Genomic DNA, 23,478 nt, shown 5'->3' with positions numbered 1-23,478 from the left:
AAAAAATACTAGCTCCTGGAATTGAGAAGAGGGGTAAGAGAACATGAGCAAAGTGTCAAATGCAGGCACCTAGTAAGTACTGGCTAAGCAGGGATTATGAGTCCTTCCAGGTGCTCTGCTGTGAGCAAGATGTACTTGTAGACTGAACTTCAAGAGCAGGACAAAGTGTTCCAACCTGACTGTACCTGAGCATCTTAACAAGATAACCCCAGGCATGCCCACTATTAGGAAAATAGAAAAAAGTCAAGAGTTCACTGGGAATACAAATCCTGCAACCATGAAGTCACAGTAAAGCCCAAGCAGGAAAACAAACCACACACACACACACACACACACACACACACACACACACACACACACACACACACACACACGAAATCATGCCTGAATTCTTTGCCACACTGACTTAGATTTACCTACACCCTCGACTTTCACTTGAATTTCCAGCCTGCTGGACTTCCCTGTAGATTCCTAACATGTCACTCCCCAATCACATAAGCCAAGGTTTTAAAAATAAATCCCTACTCTATATAAAATGAGATTTGCTTCTCAGAAGGTTCTTGTCAGCTATGGAGGTGGAAGGTCAAGCCACACTCATAACCCTACTACCAGTCAGGGTGGAGAAGGGCTGGCAAGAGAAGCCCAGGAAAAGAACCAGAAAAGAAATCAAGAACGAGAACAGGTAACGTGTTTATTGAGGGGATGCTGGGATGGTTGTGAGGCTCTACAAGTCACCAGGCTCAGAACTGCCAGGGCAACACAATAACTTGGGATCCAAACCAGGATCCAAACCATTTGCACATAAATAGAAGGCAACTGGCTGAAAGAAAAGAACAAACAAAAAATAAATGTGCAGCTTCCTATGCTAATGTGACAACCGGGTTATGGCTGAATTCACACGCAGCCTCACCCTGAAATTCTGTTTCCATGCAGAAGTCTCATCTGCTTAATAAATCAGCCTCAGCTTTGACTCGGCAGCACATGGCTACCTCCAGGCAGCGTCTGACACAGCCCCCTGGCATGGGCAAACAAGTCAAGGCCAGCTGGGTTTTCTAAAAAATAACAACAAAAATAACTTCCACATCTCTGTGCATGTCTCAGGTGTGCTGGGCGTGCTGGGACCTAGGACCAACCAAAAAACCATGCTGCATGCAAGCCATTATCAGGGTAAGAACATATTGCACATGGTTCCAAGCAGCTTCCAGAGTCCTCTCATCACGCTACTGGCTTCTGATCCCACCACAGTGGTTACTGGCCCAGGGACTCCCCCAGCCCCTAAATCCACTTGATGCTAGGCAGATAGCGCACACCATTCCCCTCTGCCATCAGCCCGACTCAGCTGCTGTCTGCATGGGGTATGGGGATGCAGGGTGCTGGTCTTCACTCTCAGCCTGATTTCAACAACATACTGTTAAAGAAGTTCTGCAGGTGAGAGCACAGCATCCAGGATGGAGAATCTACAAGGCATTTTGGCTGACCATGGGCTTTAGCATAGAGAGCTCTGCTGTGCCTCCCCCACCCTCCACCCCCAGGCCCAGCTGCCCACCTTGGCTGTGACAACCCACAGCCCTCAAGTGGGATGAGCTCTGTAGCCAGCAATGTTTTCTTTTTTCTTTGCTCCAAAGGAAATTTCAAGTATCACCAAATCCCTGATGCAGAATGTAAACAAGACATTTGACTGAACAGAAAGCTAGGGCACTGGGGGAAGCAGCAGTTCGCCAACCTGCTGGGGGGTGGGCGTGAGGGACACAAACAGGCTCTAGGTTCCATGACAAAGGTGAGAGGCATCTGTCCATGGCATCCGGCAGAGGTCCAGAGCGGGACAGGCTGCTTCTTCCTTTTTGGAGATATCGCTGCCTTTGGCAAAGAAGAAAGAAGCCCAACAGGCTGGCAGATGAAGATGAGCCCAGTCTCCTGGCTCCTTCACCTTTATCACTTTCTCCAACTCTAGCCTCACACCTTGTATGGAAGATGCTTGCCAGAGGTTGCTCTCAGGGAAGTTATGCCATGGCCTGCTTTGCTCTGGGTTACTTTTATTTAAAAGACCACAAACCCACTATGCCCAAGTCAGCAAGGCAGTGTTCCCCCAGGGATGTGTCCTTCAGCGTCTTCTTCTATCCAGTGTGCAGGGCCCCTACTCCTGCTATCGGTTGAAACAGCTTGCAGGGAACACGTGACTTCCATTGAAGTAGCTGCTTCTGTAGGTGGAGGCAAGACAGTGCCTGGGCTCAGTCGCAAGAGCCATCTGCACGCGGAGGGATGGGGGCAAAGGCATAGGACACATGTCCAGTGGCTGGAGGGCAGGGTGCATGCTGTGGAGGGATGAGCCAGTGCTCCCTGAGAGTAGGCTCCCAGTTCGGGGGGCCTGCAGTGAGTCCCGATAGGCCAAGCACAGGTCCTGCCCGACTGCCTGGAAATGTGGTGGGGGTGCCGTGGCAGGCTGGCTGAGGGCTGGGTGGGCTGAGTAGGATGGCGGCTGGACCAACACCTGTGTAGTAGTGGTGGGGGACGTGCTGGGCACCATGGCTAAGGCCTGGTTCTTGGTAGCGACGGCATCCTTGAGGATGTTGTCATAAGCTCTGAAAGGGAAGGATCCCAGTGAGACTTGGGGAGGACCCAAGGCACAGCACTAGACTCAAGAGTGAGCCTGCCCGCCTGCCCACCTGCCCAGCTAAGTGGGTTCCCAGGAGATCTGGGTGCTGGGCTGGGCATCCAGGAGTAGCACAATCTTCTTTCAACCTCTCATGACCAGCTGAGTGGTCAGGGATGTGGTTCAAAGTGCAGAACTTGCATCATAAGGTTCAAGGTTGGATTCTAGGCACTGCATATGCCAGAGAAAAGCTTATGGTCCTGTTTCTGATTAATAAATGAATCACGGAGGGGCTGGGTGGTGGTTCATCCAGGAGAGTGCACACGTTGCCATACTCTAGGACCAGGGTTCAAGCCCCTAGTCCTCACCTGCTGGGGGGGGGTGCTCATGAGCACATTCAAGTGCTTCTCCTTCTCATTGTCCCTCTCTGTCCTGTCCAACACCTGACATCAAAAAAAAAAAAAAGGAGAAGAAAGAGAAGGAGAAGGAGGTGGGGGGGGCGGGGCAGGAATAGTTACCAAGAACTGTGGAGGAGTTGTGAGCCCCAGCAATAACCTTGGTGTCAAAATAAATAAGTCTTAGAAAATGAAAAGTTTTTGCTGAGTGTCTCCCTGTCCCACCCCTGCAGAGCCCATCTCAACACCCTTGACTATAACTTCTGGGTCATTACCTGGCCTCTGATGTCAAGTGTCAGTTCTGAGAGGGTATCCCCCCCTTATCTGTTTTGGCTCACTGATGCAGTCTGTGACTGCCACCCCCCACCTCCCTGGTTCAGCTCAGGACAGTGAAAAAGCAAAAGTTCCCCAGCTAGAAAGGGAGGGCATACCTCTACCTCCCAAGCACTTTTGGAAGCCCCATTCCCAGATCTCCTGAACCAGCAGGTCTCAAGCAACCCACCCTTGGGCCTAGATTTCTCCATTTGAAAAGGGGAGTGAAACAGGTGCAGGGGATCAAACTCGGGGCTGTGCAGATATGTATGATACTGCTGAGCCACCTTCTTGGTCCTCTTTTTATCTTATCTTTGGTAGGGGGAGAGATAGACAGAGGGAGAAAGGAGGCAAGGGAGAAACACCAAGGCAACATTCCACTCTTTCATCAAGTGCCACTCATTATTCTTCCCCTTTGGTGCTGTCCTGGTGCTCTCTTGATGGCAGAAACTGAACCCAGAGCCTCTTGCATGGAAGGTTTGACCCACTGGGCCACCTTCTGGACCCCTACAACAACTTTTTAAATATTAAAGGGGAAAAAAACTATTTCCAAGGATAAGGCCTTTATGAAAAACAGTAAGAGGCTCATTATGTAGGATAGGGACAGTGAGGCAGCACAAGTCTGAGGAATCATCCCAGAACCCAGCTGCAGAGAAGGGACAGGGTGGCAGCTATGTGTCCAAGCACCGCAAGCATCCAGACTGGACTGTGTTCCCCATCTCTGGTCACCTCTTCAAAAGCACTGATTTTGAAACGCAAGCCCAGGAGCAGGACAGAAATTTCTGAGGAATGTGAAGAGTCAATGGGCAAAGCAGCTAGCTCCCAACAGGAGGTCAAGTGGAGGTATTTCAGGGACCTGAGCCCCTGGTCATGCAGGAGTTCTTTTGCCTCTGGTCAGATTCGAGGGGTTGTATCAATAGTGTCTTTGAGCATCTTCTCTAATCTACTCAACTGCTCCTCTTCAATCCCCAGGATCTCTGGAGGAGGCTGCAGTCTCTAAGGCTAAGCTACTTTGGGCTTTGCAGGCTAAGAGGTTGGCTTTATAGCCACACTAAGGTCAGCAGCTTATAATGAATGTGAGATGAGAGACACACTAGGACTCAAGAGCCCAAGCATTTAGATGTGTATGCACAAAACCCTTTTCCTCTCCTGCCCCCAAAACTACTCCCATCAAGAGAAGGACCAGTTCCCCAGTCCCAGTCCTACCAGACATCACCATGGGCCATCTGACAGGTCACTGTAAACTCTAGACTGATCCAGAGGGCATGGGGGAAAACTCACACCAGCAAGACCTCCATGCATGTGCTAATTTGCTCCAGGGAGTAGTCTGAGATCCTCTGCAGGTCTCTGGTCCAGTAGGGACAAAGCTGAAGGCAAATCCTAGCAGCCCCCACGCAGGCTGCAGCAACCAGGGATGGCTGGAACTTGTAGAAGATGTGATCTAAAAAAAAGAAGCATAGTCTGTATTGCAGTGCCCCGAATGCTGCCTAGTACTGGTGGAGAAATGATCAGGTTGGAGGCTGCTTCTCTGTTCTCTGCATCTGATCTTCAATCTCTTCAATGCTGATACTTAAAAGGAATGAGGCAAGCCAGGTGCCATTATAGTTACAGGCTGAGTCACAGAGTCAGATTGCCCAGGTTCAAATTCTAGCAAGCACCTTGGATAGGCCATTTCATTTCACTAAAAAAATTTTTTTAATATTTATTTATCTGTTTTCCCTTTTGTTGCCCTTGTTTTTTATTGCTGTTGTAGTTATTATTGTTGTTGTTACTGATGTCGCCGTTGTTGGACAGGACAGAGAGAAATGGAGAGAGGAGGGGAAGATAGAGAGGGGGAGAGAAAGAGAGATACCCGCAGACCTTCTTCACTGCCTGTGAAGCGACTCCCCTGTCGGTGGGGAGCCAGGGGCTCGAACCGGGACCCTTAAGCTGGTCCTTGCACTTTGAGCTATGTGCACTTAACCCACTGCACTACTGCCTGACTACCGCCATTTCATTTCTTAAGCAAGCATCAACTAAAGACATGGGTCTACAAGACAGGATTAAGAAATGATTTTCAGGTGGAGTTGTCCTGTGGCACAAATAAGATAAAGCAAGTCAATCATTACAAGAAGGCCTCTTGTACACATTAAGTCACCACTTAATATGTGACATCATCACTTGCTATCAGACCTTTTTTTGTCTTGGGGGGGTGACACAGTATTTCACCTAATACTTAGATTTTTTAGACCCTGGGGAGAGATTCCAAAAGCAGCACTTAGAAAAAGTTATTGTGAAAAACAGATGCATACACAGTCCCCTCCGTGACCCTATGTGAGTGATACTAGCTCTTCGGGGAGGTTCTGTCTGCAAACCTGAGTCATTTAGGTCATTTTCAGTGCCCCAGGCTACCCTGAGAACCATTACCAGATGACTAAGTTTGCTGGGGACCAGCTGTTTTCACACAGTTGAGTGGCACACTGGGAGAGTTCCCACTCCTCCTTTGTAAATGAGAACTCCCTGGACACACATGTCACTAGCTGCCACCTGAGCCTGGCCAAAGAGGGTGGGATATGGCACCCCCATCTCAGACAAAGGGTCCTCACCTTGCAAGGTGACCTCCAGAAAGTAGTGGGCATACTCCTTGAGGCACTCTTTGTTTTTTCGAGGGCAGGTGGTGGGCCAGCTGTGGCAGTGGTGGTCCTTCTGGCTGACAGAAACCAAAAGGTAGTATTCAAGGAAGTGGGCGGGCGTGGGGAGGCAGAGGTTCCAGTGGAAGGCTTCCAGAAGCAGCAACTCAGTGCTCAGCAGCTCCTGCCTCGTCAGGGTGAAGTTCTGGCTGCTCAGGATCCGAGCGCTGTTTATCTGCTCCAGTTTAGGCACACGGTCTTCCCGGTCCTCGAACTTACCTGGGAGGCAAGGAGAGGTTACTAGAAGGTAGTGTTTGCCTGGCTCCCCACATTGCATGGGTGTGCATGCGCGTGCGCGCGCACGCGCGCGCACACACACACACACACACACACACACACACACACAGTCTGTTTGCATATGCCTGACCAGTGTTGCAGGTGAGGGATGCTAAAGGTCCAAGGAATCAGAACACTTGTTCCATTACCTGTCACATCTGGGCTCCACCTCCAGCCGCATAACCACATATGGGGCTCTGGCCCTCTTTGTGCCTCTGTTCTCACCTCTGTAAGCTGGAACTTAAACACCACAAGGCCTCTGTGAAGTTTAATAAGGAAGCATACTAAATGTTCTGCCCAGCACGTGAAACATAGGAGGCGCTGAGTGGAAGCCACCAAAGGAGGCGAGGGCTTGAGAAACTGGGGGCCCTCTCTGTAGTCTATCTTGGTTAGTCTCTGGACTTAGCCAGGAAGTCCTGTCAGCAAGAGACCCTGCAACTCCGACCTGTCCCTCCAAGTGTGGGAGCCCTTTAGCACCCATCCCACTCCCTGGTCTCATTTAAGTCCCTCAGAAGCCATGAGCTGGAGAGGGAAGAAAGGAAAGTCATATGGGGAGAGGCGGGGAAGAGGAAGGAAGAGATGGTGGCGGAGGCAGCAACAGGGAAGGAAGATGCTAAAAAAAGCACATTATCAAGCATGGTCCTGCTGGGGGCAACTGAAGCTTAACCACAAGAGTGAGACCTTCTACAAATCCAAAACCTGGTGTTCTACCTGTCAAAGGTCACCTGCTGTGAATGGCTAGGGGACCTGTGCACTCTTGAAGTCCATGGAGGGACTGATGCAGGGCTGTGGTGAGAAGGGTTGCCTCCATAAGGGAGGCCTGTGGGGGTGCTATCAGGGACCTCTGAAATCAACACCCCTCATTGTTGGGCACTACCTGGCTGTGGCTCCCATCACATCTGTCCCGCTCGGAGCCCTGGAGCCTCCTGCCTGCAGACCCTCTGCCCAGCTCCCTCGCCACTTACCCTCCTCCACTCCTCCAACCTCACCTAGTTCGTTCTTCACCTTGGAAGTCACTGACCCTTGGGAGTCTCCTCAGACCCACAACTGCTACAAACTGCCAGACCCCTACATCAGCCAGCACTCCTAGACCTGGCCTCCACCTAGTCACCTGTGGTGTCCACACCTCAGGTCACAGGGTACAGTGGCTGCTGTTGGGGTCAGGGACACCTCAGGGGCTGCCCATGGCGCGCACACATCCGTTAGCTCAGACACCTGTGATCCCTTGACCCAGTTCTCAGTGCACTTTCACACTTGGGGAGAGAGCAAGTGAGCCCTCGAAGCTGCACAGAACAGCTACACACATTCAGAAGCAAGACGGACTCTGGGAAGCTTTGTATCAATGATCCACCAAGTGGGCCTAGGTACGTGTAGGGAGGTTCTGGGGTTGGATAGGCAGGCTCAGTGTGGGGATAAATGCACTAGGAGAGAAGAGTGGAGGCCACTGCCAAATGGTTCCCAGTTGTTTTCAGCAGTTGGTTCATGCCTGGCAAGGTCCAAACTCCTGAAAGCACGTGCCTTCCCCTAATAAGGGTGAGGTCACTGCTGCTCACTGGGAGGAGCCTTTTGTGTGGCTGCAGAGCCTGGGATGGGGTCTGGCTGACCTCTGCAGGACCCTCTCTAGGATAAGATTCAGCCCCAAGCAGCTCTGATCTTTCTCCTCCAGCTGGGGGGTTTGGGGGATAGTGGTCATGGTGGTAATCTCTTTTCAGAAGCTACTGGATGTCCCCAGGGCACTTCTCACCCTCTGTTTATTGTCAATGGGTTATCGTGATGGAGTGAAGATCCAGGCCCAGAATGGGTCTCAGTCCCAAGGGGGCAGAAGTACTTCCCAGCTGCTGGCTGCAGTGGTGTTGGGTCCCAGGACAATGCCTGGTGCTCCGTTGGCTGAAACTCTCTTAAGAAAGTGGGATCTTCAGCCATTTGAAGTGGTCTCTGATGCCCTCCTGCTCATTTGTATCCCCTTTCCCTAATAATCACAAATTCTATGTTTATTAATTTTGTGAGGAGGGGGGAAGAGAGAGAGAGAGAGAGAGAGAAGGAAAGAGAGAAAGGACAAAGACCAGATGATTAATCTGCTTTGATATATTAAGTACCAGGGACTAAACTCAGGGCCTCATCCATGCAAGTCCTTCACTTTCCCTGCCCACTCACCTCTCTTACAGCTTTAAGGTTATTTGGTTATTTTGTCATTGTCATTAGCAATTCACTGGCCTGGATTGACTTTTTCAGAGAGAGAGAGAGCAGTACCTACCAAAACTCCCTCCAGTGAGGCTGGGGTTGGACATGAATCTGGGTTGCATGTACAATTTTAAAAGAAATAATTTTCTTCTCCTCCTTTATTTTTTGGTAGAACTTCCCCTGAACCTCGTGCTGAACTGAGCCAGTAGTGGTGCTCATGGACACTCAGCACACAGATTCTCTCTTCTTCCAGCAGCAGAAGGCAGCCACTGCCAGTCACACACACAACAGACCTGGTGCCAGGAGCAGCACAGACCCTCCCATGACCAGTCATGGATGGCAGCTGGCAGGTGCACATGATCAGATTAGTGTCCCACTGCCCTCTCCCCCTTTCAACCCTTTCAGAGCTCCGCCTTTCCCAGCAGCTACGAAGTCTGGGATGACTGCCCTCAGATGGAAGAGACCATGGATTACTGAGCGGTGGTGCTAATTCACTTGCTCTTTCTGCCCCCCACTGATGGAGGCTTCTTGGGGACCTACCACACTGCAGGTCAGAGCCAAGCAGCCAGTGCTTGTAATTTTTTTCCCCAGTAGGGTTATTGCTGAGGCTTGATGCCTTCGTAACAAATCCACTGCTCCTGGTGGCCATTTCACCCTCACCCCTTTTTCCCTTTCTTCTGTTTGATGGGACAGACAGAAATTGAGAAGGAAGGGTGAGACAGAATAGAGGAAGAGAGACACCTATGACACTGCTTAAACACTTATGAAGCTTCTTCCCTGCAGGTGAGGAATGGGAGCTTTAAACCTAGGTCCTTATGCATGGTAACATCTGTGCTCTACTTGGAACACCACCGCCCAGCCCCCAGTGCCTGTGATTAAATTCTCCACATGTTGATTCTGAACCCAACATTACCATAATATCCAAGGGCTTTCCTTGCCATCTGGGAATATGCTCCATGTGGAGATGAAACGGCTGTGCAGAGCAGCAAGTGCTTAGAAACGCTCAGTAGACACAAAGGATGGCGTTCTCAGCCTGGGCAGGGTGCAGTGCTTTGTCCGTGCCGGATACACAATGGATCCTCCCAGGAAGACCCAGCCCTGATCCCGAGGTGGAGAAAAACCAGAGGTGAGAAATCCTGGCTTCCACCTGGGAGTGGCCTCTGAGCCCTGCTTTTAAATTCTGGTCAGCTGATCCAGTGCAGGCAGTACAACCCAGCACAACACAGTCTGTGGCCAGAAAAGACTTGATGAGTTTCCACTTGTTGCACATGCTCGACAGACATTTCCATCCTTCTCCCCACCTCCCCTGCCTATATGCCACTGGCCCTTTGTCCTCAGCACTGTCACCACCACCAAGCACCACCACTCAGCTGCTGGCTCCTTATCAACAAAATGCACAAGCAGCAGATGCCTGGAAGTCTTTGGGCGGTCCCCTGGGAGGAGTTTTTCCTACTCAAACAAGAGCCACAAATTCTCTTTGACTTATTTGATGGTCTCAGGGAAAATTTCCAACTCCACAGAAAAGATGAAAGAACAGAACAACGAACCCAGATAACCCTTCACCTAGATTCCCCAACTATTGATGGAGCCGTGTGTGTGTGTGTGTGTGTGTGTGTGTGTGTGTGTGTGTGTGTGTGTGTGTGTGTGCTGGAGTATTTGTGTTTAAGCTTTCAACTTGACGTGCCATCCCCTGCACAAGTCACCATCCATTCCTCAGGTCATTTTCCTACAGACCTATAATGCTATTAGCAATTCCAAACATGAATCCAACAGCATTTTCTAATAATCAGTTCACATCTGATTTGGCCCCCTTCCCCACTCCTGAAAATGCCTTTTGTAATCTTTGTTTTATTTGGATCCTAAATCCAACAATCTTACACATGGTGTCTGCTAATGTTTTTAGTCTCAGTCTTTACATGTTTTTGGTGTCACCGACTAGCTGAGTTCAGGCCGGGGGTCGTGTAGAATACCCCACAGTCTGGGTCCCCTTGCTGCTCCCTTGTGATCAGCCAGACAAGAGCAGCATTCAGGTCATGTCCGTCCTCAGCTGTCTGTGTGGCTCAATCACAGTGATACTAAGTGCCTGTTAAAGAGGTGACATCAGATCTCCTCATTTTAAAGGAACCCTTTCTCTTCTCTTTAAATCTGTTGGTTTTTAAAAATATTTTATTAATTTATTTATTGGATGAAGACAGAGAGAAATTGAGAGGGAAGGAGGAGATAAAGGAGGAGAAAGATACCTGCAGCTCAGCTTCACTTCTATTGAAACTTTGCCACTCCTGCAGTTGGGGAGCAGGGGAGTGAAACAGGTCCTTGAATATCATAACATATGCTCTCAATCAGGGTCACCACCACTAGGCTCCCAGAAACTTTGTTCTGTCAACTTAAGTAGGAATCTGTGGAGTGACAAGGTGATTCTGAATTTCCTTGTTCCTTGTAACACAATGAATTGTCTGACATCCATACCAATGATCCTTGCTTAAATCAATGAGGCATATTGAGGATGGAAGAAGAATTTTGAACAATTCTGTCATTCCATCTCTATTTCTCATTCTAGGTGACTATGCTGCCTCCTATTTGAACCGTGAGAGCTCCACCAACATGCCTTTAATATTAAAATAAACCCTAAGCTACTATAGTGCTCAGCCGGATTCTTGCTAACCAGATACACACACAGGGTTTAGTGGTGATGGTGAAAACTGCCCATCATGGAGCCTTTGAGTCTTTCTGCACTTCCAGCTCACTGTGGACCCACACCATGCAGAGGCTGGGTCAGCCATGGGTCAGCCAAGTGGTCTCCAGTCTCACCCACAAACCAGGCCACAGTGGCAACTCACTGTCCAACCAACCAGACTCAGGAAGGACCCTCAGAAACCAACTTTTCCCCCCTAGTTTTTGATATTTTTGTGGGGTGGGGGTGAGTGGGTGGGCTACAGAATTATAGCTCTGCCTAGCTCTCACTATTGGTGGTGTCAAGGATTAAACCTGCAATCTTTTATATGCAAGTCCTGTGTCCTACCAATATGATATCTTCCTGACCCTTCTTTTTAGATTTATTTTGTTTTTTACATGAGAAGAGACTATTTCACAGAGAGACAGAGGCAGAGAGAAAAGGGGGAAAGCCAGAGCAACTCTCTGATGACATGCTGTGTTAGTGACCGAAAGGAGAATCGCAGATATACAAACCCAGTGTGTTACCAGTTGAGCAATTTCCCTAGCCTTTTTTTTTAATGACTTTTTGTTTTGGGGAGGAGGGGTAAAATGCACTGAATGTAAAACTTACCAGCTTAGACATTTTAAGTGCACAGTTCAGTGGCACTAAGTGCATTCACAGTGTTGTGAAACCAGTTTCCAGAATTCTTTTCATCTTGCAAAACCAAGACTTTGCACCCACTGAATAGCTCCCCACCCCTTCCCATCACTGTCTGTCTATCTGAAGTGGCTCAGACTGGCTTTTCTCCTTTCTGCCTGCTATCCTGGCATCCAAGCCTTCAAACAGACCAAACAGGACTCCTGACTTTTCTAAACTGGGGTCAAGAGAAATAGCATTTCTAGTTATGTCAAAAAAATTTAAAAAAAAAACCTCTTTATGTTGGAAAATTTTAAATTTATCAAAAAAAAGTTATCATGAACCCCTGGCCCCCAAGAATAAACTGTCAGGCTTTAACAACAATCACCAATACTTACGTTGTATTTTGGAAAATTCTTAAATAAACAAACGGTAAGTGGCACAGAACAGGTAAGGCCAGTGTTGCACTGTGACACTCAGACCTGGCACTCAGCACTGAGCATGAGCTGCTCTACTACTGGCTCCTGGCCAAGCTCCCACAGTCCATCACGCACTGAAGCTGCCCATCTAGACCCACTCAGGGGTGCCTGCTGCCCATGGTGGTGCTAATTCTAAGCTCTGAGGTGGGAGAAAGGATCAAAGGGCTAGCTGGTTAGTGAGAACCAGCTTTTAGTGGCCAAATGGGTAGCTCAGTTATAGTGCAGAACTCACATGCATGAGGTCCTGGGTTCAGTCCTCACCACCACATATTCCAGAGAGGTGCACTGGACTTTTTGCTCACAAAGTACAGCAAGTCCTCACTTAATGATCTTTCGGGGCAGCTCCTCATTTACTGAAAAATTCACTTATTGACTCTGCTTTGGCAACAGAAATAAATACACACATAAAGCTTTAAAAAATAGGGTGGGGGTAGATAGCATAATGGTTATGCAAAGAGTCTCTCATGCCTGATGCCCCAAAGTCTCAGGTTCAATCCTTTGCACTACCAGAGCTGAGTAGTGCTCTGGTAAACAAAATGAAATAAATAAATAAATAAAATATATATTTAAAAGGAGTCAGGCAGTGGTACACCTCACATTGCAGTGCACAAGGACACAGGTTCAAGCCCCTGGTCCCCACCAGCGGGGGGGGGGAAGGTTCATAAGTGAAGCAGGGCTGCAGGTATGTCTGTCTGTCTGTCTGTCTGTCTCTCTCTCTCTCTCCTTCTCTACCTTCCTTTCCCCTTTCAATTTCTCTCTGTGTCCAATAATAAATAAATAATACATATATATTTTTAAAAAAGGATTTAAGAAAAAATAGAGAGTCAGAAAGCCATGGTCGAGAAGACAGTATAGCAGCTATGCGAAAGACTTACACCTGTATCTTGGAGGCCCCAAGTTCAATCCCTGGCACTATCATAAACCAGCATTAAAAATGTGAGTTTTAAAAATGATTTACTTGAGAAGATCAACCAGAGCACGACCCAGCAAGGACAGAATCTGAAGCCCCGTGCCTAAAGTCCTGTGCTCTGCCACTGAGCATACCTGAGGCCCTGACTGCCTCACTTTAAAGCAGCAGCTGGCTGCTCATATTCACTGCACAAGTGCAAAACCTTTAAATACACACAAAGCTGCTCTTCCCTAAGAAGAAGGACCACTCTTCTACTTAAAGGTTCCCCCCCCCCCCCGCTTTTCCTCTGAGGATAAGAAACAGTAGTTTATTCGGAATTGAATCCCCACAGCTACCCCACACTCTCCTGCCTGTTGTCCCCTGTCCTGTGTAGGCTGCTAAAGATAAAGGGAAGGGGGCCACAGTGGGAGGTGGGGATAAAGATGGCTGCCTACAGCTTCCTGGTCCCGTGTGGTCCTTTGGGGCACATGGAAGTTAGCAGTGTTATCCACATGGACTCAGAAGTTCGAAAAGGGTAAATGGCTGCACCAAACACCTACCTGGTAAGAGAGCAAAATGAGTCTGTCTGCTGCTCCCAAGGATGGAGTATAGTGGTAGAGGGGGGAACGACACAACATCTGGCCTGGGGGGTCACTGTGGATCCTCTGTGCCTAGCACAACATCTGGCTCCAAGTTAATACTTAATAAAAGATCTGGCTGTTGTCTTTAGTAGCCTCATAAATGGCTTCAAAGTCCAGAGCTTTCTATATGACAAGCAGGAAGTTTAAGATACAGTCATGAGGCAACTCCCCCTCCCCCCTGCAGAAAGCCTCCACAGTGAATCTCCACCAAAGGCAGGAAGTCCTGGCCATGTGGGGGTTCCACCAGTCTCGCCCCCACCCCATACACACACAATAAACATGCTATCTTCACCCTCTGTTTGCTTCTGCAATTTCATCCACAGCTTTTCTTCTCATTGTATTGGGAGGTCGCTGGGGAGCCAGAGACGACCCGAACTGCACCTGCGGCTACAGACAGACTATGACCCACATAGTCAAGGACTGCCACCTCTCCAGATTCAAAGGAGGTCTTGAAACTTTACATCAGGCTCAGCCTGACGCTGCTGACTGGCTACGGAAGAAGGGCAAACGCTAGAAGAAGAAGGGAGGTTAGTGGTGGTTTACAGTACACACTCTAGGTGAGGTTGTGGGTGAATTTTTCAGGAGGAAGCAGGAATTTGTTTTTCTAGTGCTCACATGCCAGGAAGTGCCAACCTTTCCTAGAAAATCCCAACATGTCAGTAAGAAAGAAGAGACTCTTTGATAAGGAAGAGAGAGATCAGAGTGAGGTCCCAGTGATCAAACCTAGTACCTCTGGGGCCTTATGCAAGTAAAGTCTTATGTTCTAACAACAGAGATAGCTCCAGGTGGTGGCACAACGGGTTAAGCACACATAGTATAAAGCACAAGAACCCCAAGCAAGGATCCCAGTTTGAGGGCCCCACTCCCCACCTACGGGGGAAGGGGAGAGGGTCGCTTCACAAGTGGTGAAGCAGGTCTGCAGGTCTCTCTCTCTGTTACATTTTTAAAAATTTTTTGCCTCCAGGGTTATTGCCGGAGTTCACTACACTACAAATCTACTGCTCCTGGAGGCCATTTTTTCCTTTTGTTGCCCTTGTTGTCTTATCATTGTTGTTGTTGTTGTTGGTTACTGCTGTCATTGTTGTTGGATAGAACAGAGAGAAATTGAGAGAGGAGGGGAAAACAGAGAGGAGAGAAAGACACCTGCGGACCTACTTCACCACTTGTATGTGACCTCCTGCAGGTGGGGAACCGGGGGCTTCTCCCTCTCTCTTTCTCTCTCTTTAGCTCTCACTTTCCCTCTCCTTCTCTGTCTTCCCCCATCTCTCTCAGTTTCTCTCTATCAAAAAAATAAAAATAAAAGGCTTCAGGAGCAGTGGATTCATAGGACAGGCACCAAGCCCCAGCGATAACCCTGGGAAAAAAAGAAGGAAGAAGAAAAAAGAAATAGCTCCTCATTTCTGAACATGGTTTTAAAACCAAAGTAGGTGACTTAGTGATAGAGCAAAAGACTTGCATGTGTGAGGCCCCAGATTTGGTCTCCATTCTTGGCACCACGTAAGTCAGAAAGGTGCTCTGGTCTTTCTCTCTTGTGAAATAGATAAACCTAAAACAAAAACAAAGCTGGCTGCCCAGCCAACACCATCCCATCACAACCAATGCTAAGTAGGAAACAGCTGTGAGCAAGCAGACTGTTCCTAAAAGCTACTCTGAGTGGTTCACCCAGGGAACAAAGAGTCCAATGAGCAAGGGATAAGAGGAGTATGGAAGGGGCCATGCAATGGCTCATCCAGTTGAACACGTTACCATGCACTAGGACTCAGGTTCGAGTCCCCAGTCTCTACCTACAGGGCAGAAGCTTCGTGAGCAGTGAAGTAGTATTGCAGGTCTCGGTCTCTCCCTCCCTCCCTCCCTCCCTCTCTCTCCCGCTCCCTCTCCTTCTCTACCTCTTTAATTTCTATCAAAAGATAGAAGGAAAGAAAGGGGAAGGGGACAAAGAAACAAAGAGAGGGAAAAAGGGAAAAAATGGTCAGTGGGAAAGGTGGATTTGCTGTGCAGGTATTGAACCTCAGCAAAAATCCTGGTGGAAGAGAAGAGGGGCACGAGCAGAACACAATTCTGGGGAACAGTGCGAAACTATACCTTTATGATCTTATAACCTTGTATACCAGTAGTAAACCACTAATAAAATATTTTAAGAGCATACTGCTAGAAAAAAAAAAAAAACAACAGAAATATATGTGCCTGCTTATGTCCTGCCATCTTCCAGACACCAAGTTGCAGATGCTATCACGATTCCACCATGACTTCCCTGGGTGTCCTGGAAAGGCTAAAAATAGAAGACTTCGCCAATGGGTCCTGGAATTTCACTTCTCCACAGCCCTGTTTCACTAGAGAAAGACAGAAACGGGCTAGGCTGGGAGTATGGATCAACCTGCCAATGCCCGAATGCAGCAGACAAGCAATTACATAAGCCAGAACTCCTACCTCCTCTACCCCAAAAACAACTTTGATTCATACTCCCAGTGGAGAAGTGATAGGAGGAAGAAGATAGGAGGGCTCTGAACTCCAGCTCTATCAGGTCCCAGAGAGAGAGAATGAAAAGGGGAGAGATATTTGGATGTATTAATAGAGTTATGTGTGGCTTGGAGGGGAAGAGAGGATTGGACCTGGAAGAAAAAGGGGGCAATTATGTACAAATGTAGATAGTTGTAGAGGTGACAGTTAACTCATGTCTGCAACCCGGGGAGAACCACAGTGATTTGCAATGGAGGGACTTGGGATTCAGAACTCTGGTGGTGGGAATGGTGTGGAATTATATCCCTGTTGACATGTAATTTTGTAAATCAGCACTGAATTGCTAATAAAAATATTTTTTTAAAAAAGGAACATATGCGCCTGAACAATGGTTGTCTTTTTGTAAAATGACTCTTTTCCCAAAAGAAGACAATGACAGAGAATCACAAGAAAAGAATTCTGCTCAATCCTGGCTAATGCAGGGGGCAGTCATCGCTATGACTACAGAACAGGTTCAAGGTTGAAGTAAATCAACATTAAAGAAGATTGAGTGTGCACCTCCCAGCAGCCACACTGCAGGAGCGTGGGCAGCCATGAGGGATGCCGTCACTGCCTCAGCCACTTTGCCCTGACTGTGGGAGCCAGCTCATTCTCTTAACTAGAAGGACACTTGGCTTTTCTTAGGACATTGACTGGCTTGTCCTTGGCATGTGCCCAACATTTCCAGGCCTAGAGGTTGTTTTGTTAACAGACTCCTCTGGATGATAAGCAGTCAGGGGCAGGGACTTCATCTGCCTTTTGCTCCACTGTCATCCACAACACTGCACTTAGTGGGTATGTATGTAACATCAGTCCTGGGACTGTTCACAGACATCACTGCCACCCACAATGACTCCCTGGACTGAGTTAGGTCGCCACAAACAGCAGAGGTCCAACCAGTGTTTCAGGAAGGATTTCCTGCATTTGGATACAGGCTCCTGAATTTTGCACACACTCATGAAGGGCACCCCAGCTCCCCAAAATAGTTGGAGCCCCAAACACAGACAAACAGTTCTGGGTTACCCTACCAGAAGGTAAACTGGACACTTTTTGAGTTTCCAGCTGCACCAGCCGACTGAACTCCCAGAAAATTCCGCCCGGAAGCAGTTTCTACAGGCCTGCCTGCCTGCAGAAACAGGGACAGGAAATGGCAAGCTGTCATGTCCTCAGCTCCCTGCACTGTGACACTGGGGCCCACAAGTCATCTTTCCCAGTCTACCCCATCCTATGGCCACCACTGACATACCACTGAGCAGATGTGCCATCTAAGTCACAGAGGTTTTTTTTTTTTTTTTTGCTTGCTTTTTTTGTTTTGTTTTTGTATTTTCAGGGACAAAGGAGGACTTTCTCATGAAATACATACATTCTGACCTGTGACACGTGACACCGGGAGCGAACAATCACAGGGTCCCTCCCGCCCACTAATGCAGGAGATGCCCAGGGGCGGTGGTCACAGTCCTTGCAGATCTGGGCTTAGTCTTATGAATGAATCTCATGTTCTGCCTGAAACACACCCCTGACAAGACCATCTAGAAAAAATCGCCCCCTTTGCATCACATCTGCTGCCCCCAATGAGGGAGGGACATCCCCCAATGTCCTCAGCTTTGGGGGAGCCATTGTGCTTACCTTTCTCAGGCAGGAAGACAGCATGTCCTTCATCCTGAATACCAGGAGGGCTTAAGACTAATATATATATCTGGGTAAAGACAGAGATAAATTGAGAGGGGAAGGGGAGATAGAGAAGGAAAGAGACAGAAAGACGCCTGCAGACCTGCTTTACCATTCATGAAGCTTTCCATCTACACATGGGGACCAAGGGCTTCAACTTAGGACCTTGAGCACTGTATGTGTACACTTAAGCAGGTGTGCCAGCACTTGGCCCCCTAAGACTGCTTTCAGATTCCCAAAGTCTCCAGTTATGACCCAGCCCTGCCTTTGGGGAAGCTGCTCTTTGACTGGTAGCTACCACTGCCAAGTCATCTAGGCAGAGGAAGTGAAAACAGGAGGAGGAAGTGAAGAGAATGGAGGGGCCTGGCTGGTAGGAAGACAGGCCTCTCTTAGTATCTCCCCAGGCCTAGGGCACCCAGCAGGGAAGGGTTTTGGTGGAACCTCCCTGAGATATGGCACAGGCTTTTTGTACTAGCCCAAACCAAGATGCAACCCAGATGTCCAATGACAAGATAAGTAGTTAAGAAAGATAATGGTGGGGGTTCCCGGAAGATGGCAGACTGAAAAGCTGCTAGTGGCTGAGCTCTGACCACATCTCCTGGAAACGGTAGGATTTTCTGCCTTTAGTAGGCCAGCCAATAAGGGGTCCTAGCGGTGACACCAAGGAGGTGGCTATACCTTAATTTCGGTTAAAAATTAGAGTAGGAAAAAAGGGTAAAAAAATTTTTTTTTTCCTTTTAATTTTTAAGCATACCTCCTTCACCACCCCACCCCCCATAACCAGTCCCTGGGGACCAGCTCCTAGCAGGATCCCCTGCTAGGAGCTCCTTTTCTTTACCAAATTCCTATCACACCAGGGAGTATCATTAATTCTAAGTCTATACCCTTCTGAAACCTTTGGCCTTTTTTCTTTCTAAGTAGCCAAACGCCCCCCCACCTCACCCCGCATAGCTAATTAAATAATTAAAAATAAATACATTAGAAAAAAACCTTTCCTTTCAATGCCCTTTTATGACTGTTCTTTTTCTTATCTTTTTCTTTTTTCTCTCTCTTTTTTTTCTTTTTCTCATTCTTGTCATCCTTTCTTCCTTAATCCTACAGCTTCCAAAGTCACAGCCCCCAGCCCCCACACCAATAAACAGTGTGCTTTTTTGAATTCACTGATACACATTTGGGAATTTCCTTTCACTGCTCTTTAATTATAGCACTTTTTCTTATCTTTTCCCTTTTCTCTCTCTTGTATCTTTTTTTTCTTTTCTTTTCTTTTTTTTATCTTGTCATACACTTCTTCCTTCTTCTTTGTCTTTCTGAATTTGTGAATTATTTTGGGGAAAAAATCTGACTCAGAGTGAACTCTCTATGTGTTTATCTCTGCTCTATTTCCCTTTCCCCTCTTGTTTCCACTAGAATATACAGTGGATAGTAGATTTGCATAACTGTCTACTCTTGCTACCCTTTCTTTCTTTTCTCTTTCTTCTTCACTGGGATTTGGTTACTATTTATTCACGGACTGGAGAAATTGGTTAACTGGTAACGATTAAACTGCTTCAATACTTGCTTCAGTTGCTACTGTAATTCCTGAGGTTGGTGAGTGCAATTGTCATAAAGGTATTTAGTACAGTGTTACTTGTACTCAAGACACAACAACTGAGGAACAACAGAGCATAAAAAAAAAGAAACACATAAATAAAAAAAATGGGTAGATCAAAAACAAATAAAACTGCTACTCCAATGAATGAAGACAAGAGCCCAGAAGAAACAAATCAGCCAGAAGTAACCATAGATAAAAAAAGTATGCAAGCAATAATAAACTTATTAATCACAGAAATGAAAACAACATTGGAGGAAAGGAATGGCAGTTATTAGGGAAACAACAGTTGAGACCCCCAAGGAAAATACTGATTATCTTGAGGCAATTAAAGAACTGAAAGCTGAAATAGCTGTAATGAAGAAAGAAGCTGAGGCAAGGGAAAGCAGACTAACAGAAGCAGAAAACAGAATTAGTCAGATAGAGGATGAGTTAGAGAAAACAAAGAAAGAGGTGAAAGAGCTTAAAAAGAGATTGAGAGACACTGAAAACAACAACAGAGACATATGGGATGATCTCAAAAGAAGTAACATTCGTATAATTGGCCTGCCAGAGGAAGAAAGAGAGGAAGGGGAAGAAAACATTCTAGAGGAAATAATAGAAGAAAACTTTCCAGACCTGAATAACAGAAAGGATATCAAGGTTCAAGAGGCCCAGAGAGTACCAAACAGAATCAACCGAGACCTGAAGACACCAAGACACATAATAGTCACAATGAGAAGAAGTAAGGGTAAAGAAAGGATCCTAAAGGCTGCAAGAGAGAAACAAAAAGTCACATACAAGGGAAAACCCATAAGATTATCTGCAGACTTCTCCACTCAAACTCTAAAAGCCAGAAGGGAATGGCAAGATATCTATCAAGCCCTGAATGAAAAAGGGTTTCAACCAAGGATAATATATCCTGCTAGACTTTCATTCAAACTAGATGGAGGGATCAAAACCTTCTTAGACAAACAACAGTTAAAGGAGGCAACCATCACCAAGCCGGCCCTGAAAGAGGTACTAAAAGACCTCTTATAAACAAGAACATCACTATAATACTTGCAATATATTAGAGTAAACAAATTTTTTTTAGAACAATGGCACTACATTAAATCCATAATATCAATAAATGTCAATGGCTTAAACTCACCCATCAAAAGGCACGGGGTGGGGGGATGGGTCAGAAAACATAACCCAACCATATGCTGCTTGCAAGAATCCCATCTGTCACAACAAGATAAACACAGACTTAAAGTGAAAGGATGGAAAACTATCATACAGGCTAACGGACCACAAAAAAGGGCAGGAACAGACATTCTCATCTCAGACACGATAGATTTTAAATTAAATAAAGTAATAAAAGATAGGCAAGGACATTACATAATGATTAGAGGATCAATCAGCTAAGAAGACCTAACAATTATTAACATCTATGCACCCAATGAGGGACCATCTAAATACATTAAGCACCTACTGAAAGAATTTCAAAAATACATCAATAGTAATACAATAATAGTGGGAGACTTCAATATCCCACTCTCACAGTTAGACAGATCAACAAAGCAGAGAACCAATAAAGATAAAAGAGAACTGAATGAAGAGATTGACAGACTAGACCTCTTGGACATTTTCAGACTCCTTCACCCCCCAAAACTGGAATACACCTTCTTTTCAAATCCACATAACACATACTCAAGGATAGACCACATGTTAGGCCACAAAGACAGCATCAATAAATTCAAGAGCATTGAAATCATCCCACATAACTTCTCAGACCACAGTGGAGTAAAACTAACATTTAACAACAAACAGAAAATTATTAAAAGTCACAGAATTTGGAAACTAAACAACATACTCCTTAAGAACCACTGGGTCAGAGACTCACTCAAGCAGGAAATTCAAATGTTCCTGGAAACAAATGAAAATGAAGACACAACCTATCAAAATATTTGGGACACAGCTAAAGCAGTACTGAGAGGAAACTAATAGCCATACAATCACATATTAAACACCAAGAAGAAGCTCAAATGAACAACCTTACTGCACACCTCAAGGACTTAGAGGAAGAGGAACAAAGGAAACCTAAAGCAACCAGAGGACAGAAATCACTAAAGTTAGAGCAGAAATAAACAACATCGAAAATAAAAGAACCATACAAAAGATCAATGAAGCCAAATGTTGGTTTTTTGAAAGATTAAACAAATTGACAAACCCCTAGCCAGACTCACCAAACAAAAACGAGAGAAGACTCAAATTAATAGAATTGCAAATGATGGAGGAGAAATCACAACTGACATCACAGAAATCCAGAGAATCCTGCGAAACTTCTATAAAGAACTATACACCACCAAGCTAGAGAATCTGGAAGAAATGGAACAATTCCTAGAAGCATATGCCCTTCTAAAACTGAACCAAGAAGAACTACAAAATCTAAATGCACCAATCACAGACAAAGAAATTGAAACCTTTATTAAGAACCTCCCCAACAACAAAAGTCCTTGACCAGATGGCTTCACAAACGAATTCTACAAAACTTTCAGGAAACAGTTAGTACCCATACTTCTTAAGCTATTCCATGAGATTGAAGAAACAGGAATACTCTCTTCCACCGTCTATGAAGCCAACATCACCCTGATACCAAAAGCTGATAGGGACAGAACAAAAAAGGAAAACTACAGACCAATATCTCTGATGAACATAGATGCCAAAATATTAAACAAGATCTTGGCCAACCGGATACAGCAACATATCAAAAAGATTGTTCATCACGACCAAGTGGGATTCATCCCAGGAATGCAAGGCTGGTTCAACATCGGTAAGTCAATCAATGTCATTCACCACATCAATAAAAGCAAAACCAAAAACCACATGATTATCTCAATAGATGCAGAGAAAGCCTTTGACAAAATCAAACACCCATTCATGCTCAAAACTCTACAAAAAATGGGAATAGATGGGAAATTCCTCAAGATAGTAAAGTCTATATGTAGCAAACCTACAGCCAACATCATACTCAATGGACAGAAGCTGAAAGCATTCCCCCTCAGATCGGGGACTAGACAGGGCTGTCCACTGTCACCGTTACTCTTCAACATAGTATTGGAAGTTCTTGCCATAGCAATCAGGCAGGAGAAAGAAATCAAAGGAATACAGATTGGAAGGGAAGAAGTCAAGCTCTCACTATTTGCAGATGATATGATAGTATACATAGAAAGACCTAAAGAATCCAGCAGAAAATTACTGGAAGTTATTAGGCAATATAGCAAGGTATCAGGCTACAAAATCAATGTACAAAAATCAGTGGCATTTCTTTATGCAAACACTAAATCTGAAGAAGAAGACATCCAGAAATCACTCCCATTTACTGTTTCAGCAAAGTCAATCAAATACCTAGGAATAAAGTTGACCAAAGAAGTGAAAGACTTGTATGCTGAAAACTATGAGTCGCTACTCAAGGAAATAGAAACTGATACCAAGAAATGGAAAGATATCCCATGCTCATGGATTGGAAGAATAAATATCATCAAAATGAATATTCTCCCCAAGCCATATACAAATTTAATGCAATATACATCAAAGTTCCACCAAGCTCCTTTAAGAGAATAGAACAAACACGACAATCATTTATCTGGAACCTGAAAACACCTAGAATTGCCAAAACCATCTTGAGGAAAAGAAACAGAAATGGAGGTATCACACTCCCAGATCTCGAACTATCATAAAGCCATCATCATCAAAAGAGCATGGTACTGGAACAAAAATAGGCACACAGACCAGTGGAACAGAATTGAAAGCCCAGAAATAAATCACCACACCTATGGACATCTAATCTTTGATAAGGGGGCCCAAAGGATTAAATGGAAAAAGGAGGCTCTCTTCAATAAATGGTGCTGGGAAAACTGGGTTGTAACATGTAGAAGAATGAAATTGAACCACTTTATCTCACCAGAAACAAAAATCAACTCCAAATGGATCAAAGACCTAGATGCCAGACCAGAAACAATCAAATACTTAGAGGAAAAC

General features: G+C 46.1%; 1 protein-coding gene across 2 annotated transcripts in view; it reads right to left on the bottom strand.

Annotated features, from left to right (window-relative positions):
- Positions 1-671: 671 nt before the first annotated feature.
- CCNJL (cyclin J like) overlaps positions 672-23,478 on the bottom strand; it is a 56,464-nt gene continuing 33,657 nt past the window's right edge. For both annotated transcript variants that reach the window (XM_007529571.3, XM_016191060.2), the window contains exons 4-6: positions 5,883-6,185; positions 4,579-4,738; positions 672-2,579 (exon numbers count right to left, since the gene is read on the bottom strand). In XM_007529571.3, the coding sequence (XP_007529633.2) occupies positions 2,144-2,579; positions 4,579-4,738; positions 5,883-6,185 (899 nt within the window). In that variant the 3' untranslated portion in view covers positions 672-2,143. The remainder of the gene's footprint in view (positions 2,580-4,578; positions 4,739-5,882; positions 6,186-23,478) is intronic.

This window comes from Erinaceus europaeus, chromosome 9 (genome assembly GCF_950295315.1).
Source record: "Erinaceus europaeus chromosome 9, mEriEur2.1, whole genome shotgun sequence".
Lineage (NCBI taxonomy): Eukaryota > Metazoa > Chordata > Mammalia > Eulipotyphla > Erinaceidae > Erinaceus > Erinaceus europaeus.
This window is presented reverse-complemented; position numbering and strand designations above follow the sequence as displayed.